At 45.2% G+C, this 19,326-nt stretch overlaps 1 protein-coding gene across 4 annotated transcripts in view; it reads right to left on the bottom strand.

Moving 5' to 3' along the window:
• Positions 1–313: 313 nt before the first annotated feature.
• Positions 314–19,326, bottom strand: part of ccdc85cb (coiled-coil domain containing 85C, b) — a 51,365-nt gene continuing 32,352 nt past the window's right edge. The window contains exons 2-7 of one of the 4 annotated variants that reach the window (XM_083933723.1): positions 18,956–19,035; positions 17,091–17,132; positions 10,958–11,062; positions 6,243–6,335; positions 4,425–4,523; positions 314–3,512 (exon numbers count right to left, since the gene is read on the bottom strand). In XM_083933723.1, coding sequence (XP_083789849.1) covers positions 3,423–3,512; positions 4,425–4,523; positions 6,243–6,335; positions 10,958–11,062; positions 17,091–17,132; positions 18,956–19,035 — 509 coding nt within the window. In that variant the 3' untranslated portion in view covers positions 314–3,422. The remainder of the gene's footprint in view (positions 3,513–4,424; positions 4,524–6,242; positions 6,336–10,957; positions 11,063–17,090; positions 17,133–18,955; positions 19,036–19,326) is intronic. The other 3 variants (XM_083933724.1, XM_083933725.1, XM_083933726.1) reach the window with 3 other exon arrangements.

Below are 19,326 nucleotides of genomic sequence, written 5' to 3'. Positions count from 1 at the left end.
GAAGAAAGTGAATTAGTAACATTGATGAGACATGAATGATACAGACAGAGAGGAGAGACGCTCAGAGGATCAGGAACAGTGCTATCCCCCCGGCAGAATTAAGTAAGTATAGCAAAATCCACTCAGAGTATCCTGTTTGGGCATCACTCATGGACAGAATTTATAGGATAAATCAGCAGTTCCAGCTTTGTACCAACAGAGGGCAGTCTAAGTCATCCACTGACGAACACACATGCCTGCAAGAAAGGGTTGAGTCATCAAAGAAAGACAGCACTACAGAGTATCATCAACCAACTTTGTTTATTTTCTCCCATGTTTTTTTCTAAAAGTGGCCTATTTCATGTTTTCCTCTCACCCGCCAAATCTGCACGTCATCAGTGAAACTCATGAAAAGTGGTTACAGCCGTGCTAGTTACTACAGGAAGGAGCGTTTACGCTGTAGACTCTAGGATCCTGCGCTGTGGTGTTAGCGTAACATAGGCAGAAAAGAAAAGAGAAACACTAGAACAAAGAGAGTCGGGTTCCAAATCAAAACACCATGCAGAAGAAAATGTGGCACGTTTCAAATCAAATGCCATTTGTAAAGTATTCAAAATTGCATCATGGCTTCGAATCAGTTCCTAGAAAAAAAGGACACTTTTAAAAAAACATACTTTGATTTCGTTTTGAGCAGAGGTGCAATGGTGGGCCGCCGCAGAAATGTTCTAGTTTGGAACAAATAACACCAGAGATGGGAGCGCCTGAGCTGCCAGTCACTAAACTTAACCTATCAAAGAACTTTACAGTGTGAGTAAAAGACCATACATTTAAAATACGACTGTTCAGCCACTGTTCAGCGCTCCCATCTCTACGACACCTGGCAATAAATACTCTGACAAACAGTGTTTGTTCATTCTGACATCAAGAAATACTTATGTTAGCGTTTTCACGAGACATCTAAGGGAAGACTTATCTCTTATTAATCTAAGAAAAACAAAAATTTAACTTTAAGAAACATGCGCCGCGTAAACACACCTGCTGAATCCACACCTGCTGAATCCACAGAAAAGGGCTGCGCTCAAAGCGGCTGCGAGGAGTTAACTGGTGATATAACAGATTCAATTGAACACTGATGCTTTAATAAGACCTACCTATGTGAGCGAGACGGAAAAGCCTATGTTTGCATTTTCCTCGGCAAAGTCCCGCAGTGAGCAGGAAAACAGCAAGTTCAAAGAAAGCAGGAGGATATTTCCTTCAATGAATTATATTTTTGATGTTCTATTTTTGTTTAAGCCAGAGGGTTCCTGGTTCGAATCCCGGCTGGGGCCCTTCTGTGTGGAGTTTGCATGCTCTCTGACATGCACGTGTTAGGTTAAATTCATCGATTCATTCATCTTCAGCCTCTTGTCCCTGTCGGGGTCGCGGGGGGCTGGAGCTGATCCCAGCTGACATCGGGCGTGAGGCGGGGTCCACCCTGGACAGGACGCCAGTCTATCACAGGACACATAGAGACGAACAGAGACAGACAACCATTCACACCTACGGGTGATTTAGAGTCATCAATGAACCGAACACCTGCACGTCTTTGGACTGTGGGAGGAAACCGGAGAACCCGGAGAAAACCCACGCAGACACGGGGACAACATGCAAATGATGACTCTAAATCACCCGTAGGTGTGAATGGTCGTATGTCTCTGTTCGTCTCTATGTGTCCTGTGATAGACTGGCGTCCTGTCCAGAGTGGACCCCTGCCTCACGCCCCATGTCAGCTGGGATCGGCTCCAGCGACCCCATTAGGGAAAAGCGGTTGAAGATGAAGATGATTGATAGTTTTTGTTTATAGAAACATTAAGAAAAAATGTATGCAAAGGACAAAAAAATTTACATTGAGGGTGAAAACAGAAAAAGACTGATTTAAAACCCGTCCTGAATCGACCCTTTCCCTCTGAGACAGGACATCTTTACAACACTACCGCTTTTGTCCACAGGGGGCCGCCAAAATCAACCCCCCGAAATGAAAGTTCCTCGTAGCTGTGTTAAGAAAAGTAACTTTTTTCATTTACTTAGATGATAAACGAGGAATTAGGAGCGAGAATGCCCTCCAGACTGAACTTAAGGATTAGTGTGTGGCCTTGAAAATGTTCAGTCGGACAGGGCTTTGTTTTTTTTTTTTGTATGGATTCAGCAAATGCCTTCAGCGGTCTTCAACCGAGTTGTAACCAGGGTTCAAAAGAGAAAAAGAGGATTCACAGGCAGATGCTACAGCTGCAAGAGAACCATTCAGTCTCCTTCCACACACACACACGCACACACACGCACATGCCAACACACGCACACGCAGTCACAGATGGGCAAAGGTAAAGCTGTAGCCCTCCCAACCTGAGAAAATGATTGTCGAGCATGCACACAGCATACAGTTTGAGTTCATTTCATCACAAAGTCAGAAAATGATCGATCCATTAGCCCGCGGACACGGTTTGATTCAGAATGGCCTTAATACATTTTCAGAGGTTACAGAGAGTAGGAATAATATCAATTAATCAGAGAAAGAAAAATAAAAAAGTGTTTTTTTGTGTGTTTCTTTACCAAAAGCAAACCCTGTTTAAGGTCCGGTTGTTTGTGCTTTCCAAACTAAACGATTGATCACATGGCCACGCTAGAATACAAAACAGATTAAAGTAAAATCAACGATAACGATGAAGTAGTGCTATGGTTTTATACATAATATACACAAGATAACAGCGATCTCTAGACCTTAGTATCCATAGACTTGTCTTATGAGCGAAAGGCGCTAGGTCACAGTGGGTTTCACGTTAGTTAACACTTTAGGACGCTAATGCTAGTTATACTCGTTGACCACTAGGGGAGGGGCGATACATGTGACAGGAGCTAAGGTCTCTATAGGAGGTACTATCCAAACTGATCTGAAGATACCACCGTAACGTCGCCTTCACATCCCGGCGTCGTGAGGAGATTTCTGCCCCTGCGGCCTTATCGGGTCTGTGCTTGGAACCATGTCATATCGTTAGCTTAAAGTAGCACGGGCGTGCTCTAAAGGACTAAACGTAGTGTGTGTGTGTGTGTGTGTGTTTATCGTTTTTTACAGAGAGAGATCATCGTGTAGCGGAGAGCGTCCGAATCGACAAAGAAAAAGTGGCAAAGTGAAACTAGCTGCCGGTTGTTAATGCCTCATAAGCGCCGAGAGATAAAAACAAATAAAGATGTGCATGTGGATGAGAGGCTAACAGGTCCATGTAGTAGCTGTCTTAGCCCGTCTTGAGAGAGTGTTTGTTGGAGGAATGCTGGGCGCTGTAGGCAGTAGAGAGCATGGCATGATGGGTAGTGTAGGCGCAGGTAGTAAGAGGTGTTTTCAGGTGAGTGTAGGTACTGTAAATCCTGATCTCTCGCTCTCTCTCTCGCTCTCTCTCTCTCCAGTTGCCATGCTACAGCGGCCCTTTGAACTGGTTCCCAGAGAGGTGCTGCCTGATGGACAGCTTTGATCCTGCTGCATCACCCAGCTTTCTCCACACCACCTGCAAACAGAGGCAGAGAGAGGAGTTGAGAGGGGGAAGAGGAAGAGCGAGACACACAGAGAGAGACACGCAGAGGCTGAAAGAGTGAGGCTAGGCAGGAGGGGAGAAGAAGACTTTCTTCTTCAAGAGTGAAAACTTCAAATGCTCACAGCTTGAATTTGAGCTGCAAAGACTATGCGCGCACACACATGCACGCACGCACACACAGACACACACACACACACACACACACGCACACACACACACACACGCACAGACACACACACACACACACACACACACACACACAGACACACAAACACACACGCACACGCAGCTCTCTGGTGCTGAAATCTCTCTGCGAGCGAGTGAGTGAGTGAGTGAGTGAGAGGGGCCCCTGGGGGACCCCAATGATATTACAGAGGTACTATTGTAGTGCTCCCCAGATTCCTGGCCTGTCACATACCTCTGCAGGGCCTAGATAGCCCCGCTCTCGTTTTTCTCTCTAATCAGCGGACCTTTTATCCCGTTACGGGTCTTTCAGTACCAACCGAGAGAGAGATGGAGGGGGGAGCGCGGAGGAGAGGAAGAATGGAGGGGTGAGGCTGGGTGGTGGTGGGGTGTTCTTTTCCATGCCGCTCCAGTTTAATTGCTCTGACAGCTCAACTACGTGCCTCTACTTACGGCTTCCAGTTTAGAGTTGGAACGAGGGAGTGGGGGGGAAATTAAGCAAGCTGTGCCCAGGACACTGCTGCAAGTGTCATTCCAGTCCAAATGAGTCTACACGAGGCGTCCTCATTAGTGAAAGCAGCTCAAAAACTGACCTGATTTGCACCCAGTAGAAGGGAACTACATAAGTCCCCAACAGACAGACAGACAGACAGACAAACAGGAACACTGTGGACACACGGGCAGGGTGAGTGCTGCACTTACGTTGCACATCTCTCGCACAATGGCCTTCTCTTTCTCACTGAGATCGTCTTCATAGTCCTCGGGAACCTGCTTGTCCAGGTTCTCGTGGACCTCCAGCACCTGATGACAAATGTCATTTTAGTACATTAAAGGGAGTCAAATCAAACGCCCTCAATTGTGTTTGTTCCAAACTTCTTTTTTTTTGTTGTCGAAAGCTGATACGTGTGGTTTCAGTTTTAACAAATGCATTTTTTGCACTTGTTTTACTCCGAAAAGCTTTTAAATTTAAGTCTGATTTAGAGACTCTGTAACCAGTGTCAGAGGTCTGGTGTCGTGCCCATTGACAGCTTTTCCCCTCGGTGAGAGAAGCAGCTGACCAATCACAGTGGGCAGGATTAAGGACGGGGGCGTCTTCTCCTCAGATAGCTACATTCATTCAAAATGGCACCAGAGAAAATGCAGTAACATGGATGACATCGATGCAGCTGAACATCAGCTTACAAAAATAACTTAACTTCTTTTTAACAAGTGAGGTTTCCTTTATTTTATGTGTGATTATAAAACAGGTGGAGGTGCTGTTTAAATACTGTGTAAGGATCAAAAGTGTCAATCCACAGAGAAATGCCCGTATTCAGGAACTGTGTCTTTAAACGAGCCGTCAGGACTTCTGTACGGTTGTGATGTCACAACTTTATATAGTATGGGTGGAAAGTGCAGTGCTGCTAAAGTGCTGTTACGGTCATTCGCCGGCTGCAATGACGATGCAGCGGCTCATGGAGTGCAGATACAGAAGACCCGGAGACGCTGACGGATCAAAGCGGGCCGGACTTTTTCAGGAGCGGGTCTTTAGCCCGGTTCAGACCAAAGATTCCCAACGAGTCGCATTGAAATTTGCAACTTCTTGCAACGTGCAGCGTTCTGAAACCTGCCTGTTCAGACCAAGGAGGCGAGGCGAGGCTTTTCTTCGTAGCTTGATAAAATTTGTAGCATCATAAAATATAAATGAGGACAGAGAGAGTGGGAGACTTTGTACGGCTGCATTTCTAGTTGTGATGCAATGACAAAAATACCGTTTTATTTCCCTGATTCACTGCTTTGTTCTGGATTACGGCCGGCACTCCCTCTCCTTATTCCTTGTATTGCTCGCTTGACCCTCTCTCTCTCTCTCTCTCTCTCTCTCTCTGTCACTCTCTCCATCTCTTTTTCCTCTCTCTGTCTCTCACACGCTCGTTGATCCTCTGATTGATTGATTGGCTGTTGAAACAGGTGACGTGTGTAACGTTCTAAAACCAGCTGCTGGCCATTTGACAAGTTGGATCGCTGCCGACAACATCAGCAGGTTTGAGTCCAGACGAGACGGGTCAGTTCACACCGCCGCAACTTTCACCCGTGACGCTCTGAAACAGTTTTGTTGCGAATCTTTGGTCTGAACAGGGCTTTAAAGAGACAGGCGCTAAAACAGTGCGTTTCAGACAGAGGGTGAACACAGGTTCATTCAGACACACAGTGTAAGAGAAATAATGTGGTTTTTAACATTAAAGCATGTAAACATGTTCTAATCAAACTCAAAATACAACTATGAACCTGGAAATATGAGCGTGATACGGGACCTGTAAGTTAACAATAACAGGCTGAATGAAAAAAGTGAAAGAAAAAGATTGTATGCAGCATTAATAAGGTCTGAAGTCAACGTAGAGCAGTCCATAGTTTCAGTTTCGGTGAAGGAAGAAACAAAACTAGATTGCAACTGATACGATGGTGATCAGAGAAAACAAGCTTTCCTACCCAATCACCTTGAAATCTAATTTACTTGTAGTGTCGTATGTAGTAATGTGGTACCTTCATGGCATGCACCACGGCCTCAGGCTTCTGGACGCAGGACAAGTAGCCCGTGGCAGGAGAGGACTCACTCGTTGGGAGACGGCCAGTACCCTGGGGGGACAAGGGAACAAACAAAAGTGGAAGTTATGCGTCACTTCTTCCGCAGTAGTCATTGCACATCGAGAGCACGAGACCATGAGAGAGAAGGGATGACCGTGCATGCAACAAAGGTTAAACCCGCAACATCTGGCGGACATGTCGAACTCCTGTCTCGTCAGCTGTTGCACAGGATTTAACCCAGGAGTCAAGTGAACGCCACCTCACTGAGCTCCGATCCGAGATACTTTGCTTAAGACCAGAAAATAAACCACTCTCTCCTTCTCTGCGGGCGTTTGCTTCTGATTTAACACGAGGGGTTTCTTGTACCGTAGCGGTGGAAATGCCATCCCTTTCATCCCAACTCAAATCACCTTTCCTCCCCTTGTGTTTTTCCCCCCTTCACCACATATTCAGCTCCCACCCCAGGTCCGCTACCTGCACAGTGTGATTTAACCTGGTGTGACGGGAGCAGCCAGCCAGTAAGGGGGACCAGGGGGTTGCCTGACTCATCCTACCCCCCGGTTAGTTCCAGACAGTGGCTCTCTGTTAGAGGGACACAGAGATCTCCGGGACACACAATGGCACCATTCACTGTAACCTGGCATCGGGGCCCTGCATTAGACACAGTTCCGTGGCTCTGTTAGCCCCGGTTCAATTATCTGCTCACTGGTGATGCGTTTGTCAGCTCCCTCCACACCCACTGGCCCCATTTAGGTGCCAGAGTGAGCCCTCACAACCTCATAGCAAAGAGATCCAATAATCATCCCACTGCATCCGGGGGGGTGTTTGTGGAACAGTCTATTCATACCACATGAAAGATCGACTGATTGATTTGTGCTGGTCCTGCAGGTTATGGCATAACAACTGTTTTGTAATGAATGCATGATTTATGGCATTGACTTAATGCTGCGGATGGCGAGAGGTCGTCGATACGCCTCAACTGTGCCAGAAAAAGGAATCATTGCAGTGATTTTGCCCTTTTGTTTTGTTATTCACACAGTTATGGTCATAAAGAGGTCAAACACGCCCTGTGCTACGCAGTGGTGTGGTGGGTGGGTGGGTGGATGGATGGATGGATGGATGGATGGATGGATGGATGGATGGATGGATGGATGGATGGATGGATGGATGGATGGATGGATGGATGGATGGATGGATGGATGGATGGATGGATGGATGGATGGATGGATGGATGGATGGATGGATGGATGGATGGATGGATGGATGGATGGATGGATGGATGGATGGATGGATGGATGGATGGATGGATGGATGGATGGATGGATGGATGGATGGATGGATGGATGGATGGATGGATGGATGGATGGATGGATGGATGGATGGATGGATGGATGGATGGATGGATGGATGGATGGATGGATGGATGGATGGATGGATGGATGGATGGATGGATGGATGGATGGATGGATGGATGGATGGATGGGTAGGTGGGTGGGTGGGTGGGTAGGTAGGTGAGTAGGTGGGTGGATGGATGGATGGATGGATGGGTGGGTGGGTGGATGGGTGGGTGGGTGGGTAGGTAGGTGGGTGGGTAGGTGGGTAGGTGGGTGGGTGGGTGGGTGGGTGGGTAGGTGGGTGGGTAGGTGGGTGGGTGGGTGGGTAGGTAGGTGGGTAGGTGGGTGGATGGATGGATGGATAGATAGATAGATCTGAATATTTCTTCCACCACTGGTGCTACCCACACATTTCAATCTGTGGAAAAAAAGACGGAAGTTCGATCCTCAGAACCGCTTGCAACTAAAAAAATGTAGTTTTGAAAATATTCTGTAGGACTTTTATTTTGTAGGATAAAACCGATGCACTGCTCCTTTAGAAATACGGATAGGAGTGGTGTCTGGGGTGGTAGACGATGTTTAATGTGCAAAGGTTAAGTCCACATTTGTGAAAAGAAATTACACAACAATCCTCTTGTTAAACACAAACACATCCCGCTGAGTACAGGGTTTCTTCTTGGTACGGCTCTTCTGCAGTGGACTTTGAAGTCAACTACAAGAAGAAATATGTAAATCACTGTCGCCTTCTTTTGATGCTCTCTGCTGTGGGTTAAGCCATTATTTGAAATGTGTAAACACTTTCTGCCAGCACTGAGGCCGGGTTTTTTTTTCTGTTGTTGTTGTTTATTTTGTGCTGGAGCCGTGCAGCCAAAAAAACAGATTTGGACAGAGCAGAGACACGGCCAGCTCCGGGCAGTGTTTACTGTTCATATGGATGTACAGTCTGGGATGGGTTGCCTGCATAAACAGGCCTGATTTAGGATGAGGGTGGGGGGGGAGGACGAACGCTGTCAGAAGCAATGGTTTGTAGTTTGAGCACAGAGAATCTGAGCCGACTTTTGAGTGTTTGTGAGAAACACGCAGCCTGAGCGCTTCCCTCCTCTCTCTCTCTCCGTCTTCTCTTTTCTTCTTTCTTGCTCGATTTCTATCCGACAATCTCACGCACACTCACTCGCTGACCTGAAACTGGGCCTGAACGAGACAAAGGACCAAATCTAAAGGATGAGCTGATAGATTAGGATGGGTACGCACAACGAGGAGTCCAGTGCACGCGCTGAAGTTGTGCCGTGATCGTCTCCGGCTCCACATCGCTCATCTTCTCTTTCACTCTTTCTCTCCGTCTTCCGACGAGGGTTTTCTCTCGTACGCGAATGAACTTTAGAGAGCAGGCGATCGATCACCGTACATCTCAACATGAGTGTGTCTCCATGGAGTTGTCATGACAACAAAGCCATCATGAGACAAGGACATGAATCACAAGAATAAGTTATTCTGTACTGCGCATGGAAGAGATTTGCCAGTATCCTAACGAAAAGCTCGCTGCAGTCTGCGCTGCTAGCCCGCGCTGCTAGCCCGGCTTCCTCATGGTGAAGACAGGAAATAGTCCTGCATGTAAACCCCCATTTCCTGTTTTCTGTTTTTAATGAACAAAAAAGAAATATCACCGTGATTAGTAAGCGTTTGAGGTGCTGGTAGGTGCTGGTAAATGGTGCTTTATTACCTTTGGAGAGAGGCAGGCTAGCTGTTTATGCTAATATAAGCTAACCAGTCGCAACAGCTGTAGTTTGGTATCAATATTCTCATCTAAAATGTTTACTATTCCTTTAACCTTAGCTGACAAGACCTTCTAAGTGTAAATATGGCTTTGTTACATGTGTGTTTCAGGTCATTTAGTTTGACGTTGTTAGCAGTACGTTTTGATTTTTTACGCTAGTTCTGTCAGTAAGCTAGCTAAGCAAGACTTACACCTGGCAGATCACGGTTGTAAATATTTCGCAACAACTAATGTCTAGTTTATGAGATGCAACCCGTTCTAACTTAGTGATGTGTAAAACGTCACTTAGTAACCATTTGTGTTATAACAAGGCTAAGGTTGTGTTATAAATTACGTTCCAACGTATTATTAACTTAATTATACCTAATTTAAAAGGTAGCATGCTGTAAATACTGCTTAATGATGGAGTCTGCCCTCACCAGCAGACTGTCAACAGTGAAGTAAACTCATTTTCTGCATCACATGACTGTATCCTACATTACCAACTCTGCTGAATGAAATGGTTTCAGTGAGCTCATGTTACAGAAATCCTTGCTAATCTATGCTAATCTTGTGTAAAGAAATGCAGTTGGAAGTTAAAGAAAATCATTTTTCTTTGGTTAATGTTATAAAGCTTTTAGTCTTTTATGCCTCATTTTCATTATTAGGCTGTTTCACTGCATATTATCTTGATTACTCAAAATATAAGGTGACAAAAGGCAAAATGCGAAAAGAAATGCTGGGATGATTTGCAGTTTAAAGCCATCCACCCCACGAGGAGAGACCTCTGGTGAGGTCAAGGTTTCATGGACGTACTGAACGGCCCACGGCTCCAAGACGAGGCAGTTTGAAAGGTGCAGGGCAGCTCTGAGCGCCGCCAGCCTGCGACCTCACCCTGGGCCTGTGATTAAAACACAATATTGATTTTTGCAAGGGTAAGATTTAGTCTTCTGGTTAGTGGCGTAGCCTGACTCTGACCTTCCTTAAGCAGTCAGAAAACAATTACCCAGCCTCTCCTCCTCAGACACTGGCTGGGTCAGGGGTGGCAGTGGATTGTAGGGGATTATTACTTTCATAGTGGGATTCAGTTCAAACTGGCTCCGGGGAGGAGGAAGGGAGTTGAAGGGAAGGCTGACTCCTCTTTATTTTCATCCTCGCCTCTCTGCTTTAGTTTCTCTTCTTCCTGTCTCATCCCTCTCATGCGCCACTTCCTTTCGCTCTTTTGTTTTCTTCCTGTTCATGTGTGTCATGCACTTCCTGTCATGTGTAAAAGAGCGAGGTTGCCGGTGGAGGTATAATCGGAGAGTTAGAAGTGAAGTGAATTAGAGCTGACTTGACTTAAACTCCCCCGTGGAGGCTATGGCACAGTCTTCCCTGCAATTATCTGTGTGCAATTAAACCCCGTCTCTATAAGTAACCACATTTATATAAGCACCGTCAAACTTTGACTGTTTAGGTGGTTAGGTATGAGTGGGTACCTCTATGTGAGTCTTTGTATGTTTGCACCCTTCTAGTGTGGGTCCGTGTGTGTGTGTGTGTGTGTGTGCGTGTGTGTGTGCGTGTGCGTTAGCCTCATGGGTACTGACCATGTGCATGGCATCCTGGCGCTGTGGCAGTGAGGACAGCTGGGACTCTGAGTGGTAGAGGGTCATTCCCTTCCTCAGGGCACGGAGGTCACCTGGGTTACACTGCTGAGCACAAAACAAACACACACACACAAAAACAGATATAAGGTTTTTGTGCCGTATCAATTGAAAACATGTCGGATATTGCTTTACTGTATGCCACTTAATGCAAATTATTAAGCCAAAATACTTATAGCAATTTTCCTACGTCATGTGATTTTTAGGCTTAGTATCCATTTAAATGTTCATATGTACTCATCGTTACTTTGACTCAAGGTAAATGTGGTTACATCCCATATAGACAGTGCCCTCAAAGCAATTTCAGTCAAAAGCAACTGGACTTGTTTGTTCACAAATGGCCTCCTGTGACTCCAACGAAGGTCGTTTAGACTCAATAGAGCACAAACAAAGTCGAAACCAACTCCCCACCAACGACGGCCACTCCAACGGCACTTGGAGCACAAAGGGTGTCAGTGACATCATCGGCCTTGTGAGAGGTTAAATACTTGGATCTCACACCAGTTAGTTGGACCAGTCCCAGCCTGGTCCTGGTCCAGTCCCAGCCTGGTCCTGGTCCAGTCCCAGCCTGGTCAGATGCGTACATGAACTGATGAAGCCTCTTGGATGAGAGGGGAAACGTCTTCCTAGACAAATAACCAAGTCCAGTTGCTTTGGACTGAAATTGCTTTGAGGAGAACGACGACCTGGACACATGAGAACATTCACAGACTTATAGAAAGTGGATATAACTACAATGTAATCGATTACAGCTGTTAGAGCCGGTCCGATACTGAATCTTTGAGGCAGATAATTAAGTAAATACTAGAGTATCTACTATCAATACATACGTCAATGATTTTTACTTGTTTTTTTACTGTAAAACATATCAAAACGTTTGAGTAGAGCCAAACCAATACTGTGCTTTTAAGGCTGATATTAGTATCAATATTTATCAGTGTTTAACCAATCCAAAAACAATATACTCGCCATGATCAACTTGTACTTAACAAAACCATTTTGGACGAGGATCCTTTAAATATGGTTATTTAAGATCTCTGTTGGGCCGGACATCTCACAGTCAAAAAATGACTTTGGTGAACAAAACTGTGGAGACACTCATTTTAAACTACCTCACAGTTGACTTTAGCATTTAGCATCTGACTGCTGTTCTTCCTGTCCTGTTAATTACTGACCAACAGGTCTGCAGATATTAGTTTATCTCAAAAAGTACAGTTAGTTTAATGATCTGATATCCTGAAATCAATCTCTGCGTTTGTGCCTTTTCTCAGTAAACGTGTGCTAAATGTTTTGTGCAGGCTTCTTTGGTTCAGTGGCAAAGTGAGAGCGGCATGATGTGAAAAATGTCTTGAGTTATTACAACATGCACAAAAAGAGTAAAAAAGTTATGTCCATGATATCTGGCTATCATCAACATTGCAATATTAGACTATGAGATGGTTGGCTGAGTGCATGCTAACTGCAAGAGAATCTAGAGATCGCATCTACGGAAGGGATTGACTTAAAGAAAAGGGACTGTGCACACTGATCTGAGCTCGTGGTTGGGTTTTGTCAAAGTAAATCTGATTCTCTGGCTGCTAGCTGTCCAGCCGTGGAAGTCGACTGAACCGTGAGTGGATTCTACTTTATTCAGTCTGTCCTGGTCAGGTCGCTAACGCTAGCTAACCAGCTGTCTGCAGATACCGGGCTGATTTCTCGTCCACACAAACAGAGCAGATGAATTAGAGTGCACAAACAGATGTGGCTGCCCTGTACTTAGCTGAACCACCTGGTACGGACATACCATGAGTAGCTGATGATGACACCCTTGCAACTACCTAACACACCGATGTGCCATGTTTTAGTCGTTGGTCGCTACCGTACATATTGATCAGGCTCTACAGTGTACTTTAAGATCCTCAGTGAGGGTTCATTACGGACCCTGAGGTTCTGCCCCCCTCCTACACTGGCGCCTGCACTCTCAAGTCTGAGCACTTCATTTGCAAAGCTTATTTTCATTTGTTCAGGCTTGCTACATAAATGGCCCTTCAGTGCGCTGAGCTGTACCACGTTGTGCCGTCATCAAGGGCCATTACGCAGAGACAGAGTTCCTTAGATTTGTCCTCATTAGCAACCAAAGACCACTGGTTCCTGGAGGCGGTAACCAGCCTCACTCCTATCTGTAGGCAGGAACACGGCAACACCACTGTTCCTTATGACATTTCTCATGTCACGCACTAGTGTTCCCTCTACGCGAGGCACGGCGTGTAAACACACGTGATGCCCGGGAGCACTTGTGCAATAAATAGCTCAAATGAGGCGTGGGTGTGTGTCTATGGATGTGTAGACATTGTGCTGTGTTGTTTGCTTCTGTATTATCTCTCTCTGTGTCACACACACACACACACACACACACACACACACACACACACACACACACACACACACACACACACACACACACACACACACACACACACACACACACACACACACACACACACACACACACACACACACACACACACACACACACACACACACACACACACACACACACACACACACACACACACACACACACACACACACACACACACACACACACACACACACACACACACACACACACACTCTCCCCTGGTCTTCTCTTCCCTTTGATATTCCCTTTCCTCTCCTCTTGTCTTCCAGCTTGGTATCCTGCTGGTGTTCCTCTAACCTTTCACAATCCATCCCCTGGCACTTCTTGATCTATCCTTTGGGTTTCCATATTCATGTCCTCAATTCTGTACCTTTGCTAACATCTCCAGGCTTTGTGTCTGTCAGCACGCTATCCCCTAAATGTCATATGTGACATAAACATACAACCCATGAAATGAAAACATCAGTTGACTAATGACTAAAACGACTCAAGAAGATCAGAAATAGTCCTCCGACAGGGTTTCCAGTCTGGCTTTGCAGACAAACCAACACCCGGCTCCAGCCTTTTGTCCCCTCCTGAGTTGACCCCGACCCCTGAGACCAACAAAGCTATTTGTTTGCCAGACAGCCAGGGACAGTCGGCCCTCTGGAGCCTCCCTGGCTGTAGCCCCTCCAGCTATCCATCAATCACAATGTTCTCGTGCTGAAGCCGTGGACGCCATGCATCATTTCCCATCTCGGTTATGGGGTGCAGGGGTGATGCCGCCTTGACAAAAAGGTAAAGCGGATGACAGGGTGTTCCTTGAGTGCCATAGTTAAGTGTAGTACAGAGCAGAAGGATTGTGTGAATCGGAGTAGCATGTGGGTGGGTGACAGCGATGCTCTTACTTTATTTATATGGCTCCTAAATCGGTGGGGTAAGGAGGCTAACACACAAGTTTAACGTACATTGGAGATTACTCTCTCAGGCTCTTGTTTTCACTTGATTCAGCTTGAAATATTGAAAAGTCTGCATTTACAACTCACTCAGAGAAGGTGTTTACTTTATTTCCAAGCGAGCCAGAGCTGATGGTTGTTATTTTAAATGGGTTTGAAATCAAGAACCCTTTGTTTTATAAATTACAAAGAATTACAAGCTTTTAAACTGTTATTATTATCATGTGACCTGTGAGAGGAGAAAGCTTTAAATAGTAGGTAGAGAAACTAAATCATGTCCCAATCCATCTTCATTTCACCTCCTTCATCGCTGGACCCCAACGCAGTCCACTGTCACAGAATGAGTTCAATTAGCCCGCAGTTAACGCACGGAGCGTCGTCTGAATTCGTCATATAAATCATTCATTTCTCAGAGTCACACCGGGCACTTAAAGTGGAAGTGAGCGTGTAGGGGAAAGCCACAGTGCCTCACCCTTCAGTGAGCTAATAGAGATAAGTAACGGTTGAAAGACATGGGAGATCCGAGAGGGAGAAAAAAGCAAATTGTGTGCTTGCATGTGCCTCGACACACTTTTCCTCACTGGGTTTACACCTGTGCTGTGCAGGCACTTTCTATTAGTCACCGTGGGACCTTGTTGTCCCCACCTTCAGTACAGAAAACTCCTGCAGAAAAGCTGGTTTGGAGGGTCAACATTCCAGCGATAAGAGGCTATTGTTTCCTTCAGGCTCAGCACAAGTTCCACTGGGCCGGTTTCGTAACACAGGAAGTTAGGCAACATGTCCACTGAGGCAACTAATCCACTGTAACAATTCCACCTGCTAGAGTTCAGACACATTACTAAGTATGCTATTGCATAAGAGCCAAAATACTCCAGAGATGGTCTATTGTTTCCTTTTCTCTCTCTCTCTCTCTCTCCTTCTCTTCCTCTCTCCGGTGCAGACAGATGTGCGTCCTCCACAGAGCTGGGTCTGTCTGACGTTCCTGTCTGTTATAGTGAAGGTTGTCGTCTCCACCGTACTCTACGGGGGAATTGTTGGGTCTATGTAAATCATACATAAGTCACAGAGTGTGGTCTTTACCTACTCTGTAAAGTGTCCTGAGATGACTGTTGTTATGATTTGGCCCTATTAATAAAATTGAATTGAGTTACTTACTGGAGTACACTTCTGTTTTCATTACCAGTCTTCTTAACTTAATAGAAAGCAATGCTTATTAATCCCATCAAGATAGTTATTTTAACTCCAGACGTGCCGTCGTTCTTCAGTTGCACTCACACACCAGTCCTCAGTCATGCATTATGGATACCTGAATCTACCTGTGTTGCCCCCCGTGACGTAAATTATTCAGCCCACCAGACGTCCCGACGAGCCAGGACGAGCGTGTGTCATTTATGCACCACAGCACAACGTAGCACTCATTCACCTGGGGTACCTTGTACTTAACACAGAGTGTGCTGTGCAAAACAGCTTCAAGGACAGGAAATGGCTTTCTTGCCAAGACAGACCACATAAAAGCAGGGGCCACCTGTGCTCACCCATTAGCTTAGCATGCTAGCAGCGCATAGCAACAAACTGGACACAGAAGCAACACCTCTACAAGGTAATGACATAAGACACTGTGTCACAGGGGTGATTCAGGTTTGTGCTAATGTTTGAGGCTGCACTTTGTTGTATTGAACCGTAATTCTGATGGATAAATACTGTATATTAAGTACAACACCAAGCACGTCTGTGTGGCCACATGTTTTTGGACATTTTGGGAATTATTCTCATTCAAGAGATAAATGTCGACACATCTATCTCATGTCTGTACGATGACCATGAAGCTACATGTTCTTGATACTGCGAGAACAAATATAATTTAAATATAGAAGTCATCCTAATAAAATCTTTTTTGGGGTTATGTTTTGAAATATAAGTTATTATTTGTATGGGAAACACACATAAAATGACACTTTTTTGGTCCATTTGGTAAAAAATAAATGAAATAATGAAATAAAACTTATATTTGTACATTTTAACAAAACTCAAGGGTGCTTTTTAAAAAAGTTGTGCAAAGATTTTCAAATTTTCTCATCTTGCCAACCCCTTTTCCATCATCGGCGCTCCTACCAGTACCTCTGCAGGTGCAGAATGGTACAGTGACTTCCTGGAGTCTTGTCATCATTGTGAGGTTACCAGGCAACGAGAGGAGAATCCACTACGTTTACTTTTTTACACTTTAGTTTTTGTACAAATATAATATAGGAAGTGTTCATTTGTCAGTTGTTCCCTTTTAAACAGAGCCAAGCGAGCCATTTCACCCTGTTTCCAGTCTTTATGCTAAGCTAAGCTAACCGGCTGCTGGCTGTACCTAGCGTACAGACATGAGACTGATATCAACCTTATCTAACTTGGCATAAATGTGAATAAGCGTATTGCCCCAAAATGCACAACTATTCCTATAGATGTTCCCACAGAGTTGATTCAGCAGTTGAAAGTGTCAACATAAACTCAACATTACACCAGTGAAGGTTGCTGCAGCCAAATTCATTACGTTGTACGGTTATTGCTTGTGTTGTGTTCCCCCTCTGCACATGAGAAAGTATTCTCGCTTTGCCCCACTCGACTCCAGCGCTGAAGTGAGAAAGCAACAAGCTCAATAAGCTGAGAAACGTCCCGTCACCAGATGGATAAAAGAGGGGAAGGAGAGGCTCAACCAGCTGTGCAGCCAACACACAGTGATATTTCAGAAAGTTACCTTTTTCGTCTGTATCTGTGATAAACTATAGCGGCTATAAGCCTAGGGAGAGAAAAACACAATAGTGTATATGTTCATTATGTTATTAGTGTATGTTGGGAGCCATTATTAACAGCAAGGGTAGCAACTGTTCTCTTTTGGGCTCCGTATTAGATGAAAAACATAAAACAATAAAGCTTATAGAGGAGCATTCTGATTCATATCACAGTTCACCGACCGTATTTATGATCCGACATCCTGTAGTGAGTGAGCACAGAGGACGCAGTCAGGTGGGGAAGAACCAGAGCATGCTAACAACATACTGTCAAATTATATTCACCATTTGTTCACCGTTATTAACTTTGAACCGTTAATGACATGACTTTCTAAAGGTCCCATATTATGGTCGTTTGAGGTTCATACTTCTACTAGAACACGTTCACATGCTTTGATGTCCCAAAAACACTTTATTTTTCTCATCCTGTCTGTCTGAATACACCTGTATTCACCTTCTGTCTGAAAGACTTCCTAAAAAAAGCCCAGTGTGCTCGGATTCGTCAGCGTTTGCGGGTCTTTCTACATCACTGCAGCCGGGGGAATGACTGTAACCGCACTGCAGCTGCTCTTATAGAGTTGTGACATCACAACCGTCCTGATGGCTCGTTCAAAAGACAGTTTCTGAAGACGGCCCGTGTGCATTTCTCTGTGGATTGAGGACTTTGATACTTCTACAGTATTTAAACAGCACCTCGACTTGCTTTCTAAATCATAAAAGAGAAGGAACGATCACTTTTTACAATATGGGACCTTTGATAGTCTTCTACATGTGGCAGTATTGGATTAAAGTGGGATTATCTTATTATGGAAAGTTCTGTTAGTGCAAAAAAACACACTCATCCAAACTGAAAAGAGGAAAAAAACACACGTCATTACTTCAAATGTGAAACAAGGGCTATAAGTCGACTTTACAAAGCCGGGTCAAACGATGTCTCGACTGCTGTGAGACAATGTGCAGCAGCTAATCGTAGCACTTAAGGGCTAATTATGCGGATCATTCAGGTTTTGAGTCCAACCTACACTCCGTGCCCACATGTGAATCTGCGGAGAGATAATTGGGGAATGAGAAATCACTTTTGTTGTGTTTTTTCAGAATAAAAGCTTCGATTTAAACCGTGAAATTCCAGCTTGACTGCCCGCAGTCTGACTCACATTCAAATGAGTCACATCATAAAAACACAAAGATAACAAATCATGTACAAAAAAAGACGTCTGAGCATATTTCATGCTGTTACGTTTGAGTTTTTACTGAAATTAACGAGCCATGTTTCACAATCTGATCCCCCTGATGTGACCAATTCATGTTTCAGTTCTAAGTTTAACCTTCTGAGGTCGTGTGTACGCGTAACACACACCTCTACACACTGACACGCGGACCCCTGGTGAGCTGAAGCAGAAATCCACCCCCTCCTTTTTCACACTACCACCTCCCGTGCTCCGAAATTGGGAGAAGTCAAAGCAAGGTCAACTTTGGGAGAAATGCTTTACTCTGTCACTGTCACTTATTGCCTTTTTTTTCTCCTCCTCTCATCTCTCCTCCGCTCCCGCAGTTCGCCTCCGGGGCTAACATCGCTGCTCGCTACAGAAGCTTACTGACTCCCTATGAATTAAACATGGATAAACATATTCTCATACTAACAGGCAGGCTGTTGTAAGGGAACGGCTTCACATCAGCCAACCACTTGATCCCGTCACAGCTGCCTATCACACGTTTTTGGTGGAAAGTTGCACGAGGGGTGTTTTAGTGAGGTTATAAGTTCAAATAGCGCCGGGCTGGGCTGATATGCAGCAGCGTTCGCATGTACAGTGTCCGCACGTGTGCGCCTCACCTGTGACAGGAGCTTACTGTTATCGTCCTCCAAGATCCGCACTTTAGTCTCCAGCTGCCTGATGTAGTTGGAGGAGGAATCTAGAGCACAGACGGAGGAGAAGAAAAGAGGGGAGGAGAAGCGATTAGCATTTCAAAGACCTCAAAAGGAGAACAGACAGGCGCGACCACTGGAGCAAAAGGACCACGTCGAGCTCCGAAGGCTGCTGACCCAAAAATGTATTCTCCAAATGAGAGGTTTCACATCAGAGTCTGAAATTGGAGTATGTGCCATATCTTGTCTTGTGATCTTTTCATTTAAAAACTCCCTCGACTAAAAGAATCAGTTTGCAACCCAAAAATAAAACGCACAGGTCGGATTTTGCGGCCTCT

The sequence above is a fragment of the Echiichthys vipera genome (assembly GCF_963691815.1).
Source record: "Echiichthys vipera genome assembly, chromosome: 19".
Classification (NCBI taxonomy): domain Eukaryota; kingdom Metazoa; phylum Chordata; class Actinopteri; order Perciformes; family Trachinidae; genus Echiichthys; species Echiichthys vipera.
This window is presented reverse-complemented; position numbering and strand designations above follow the sequence as displayed.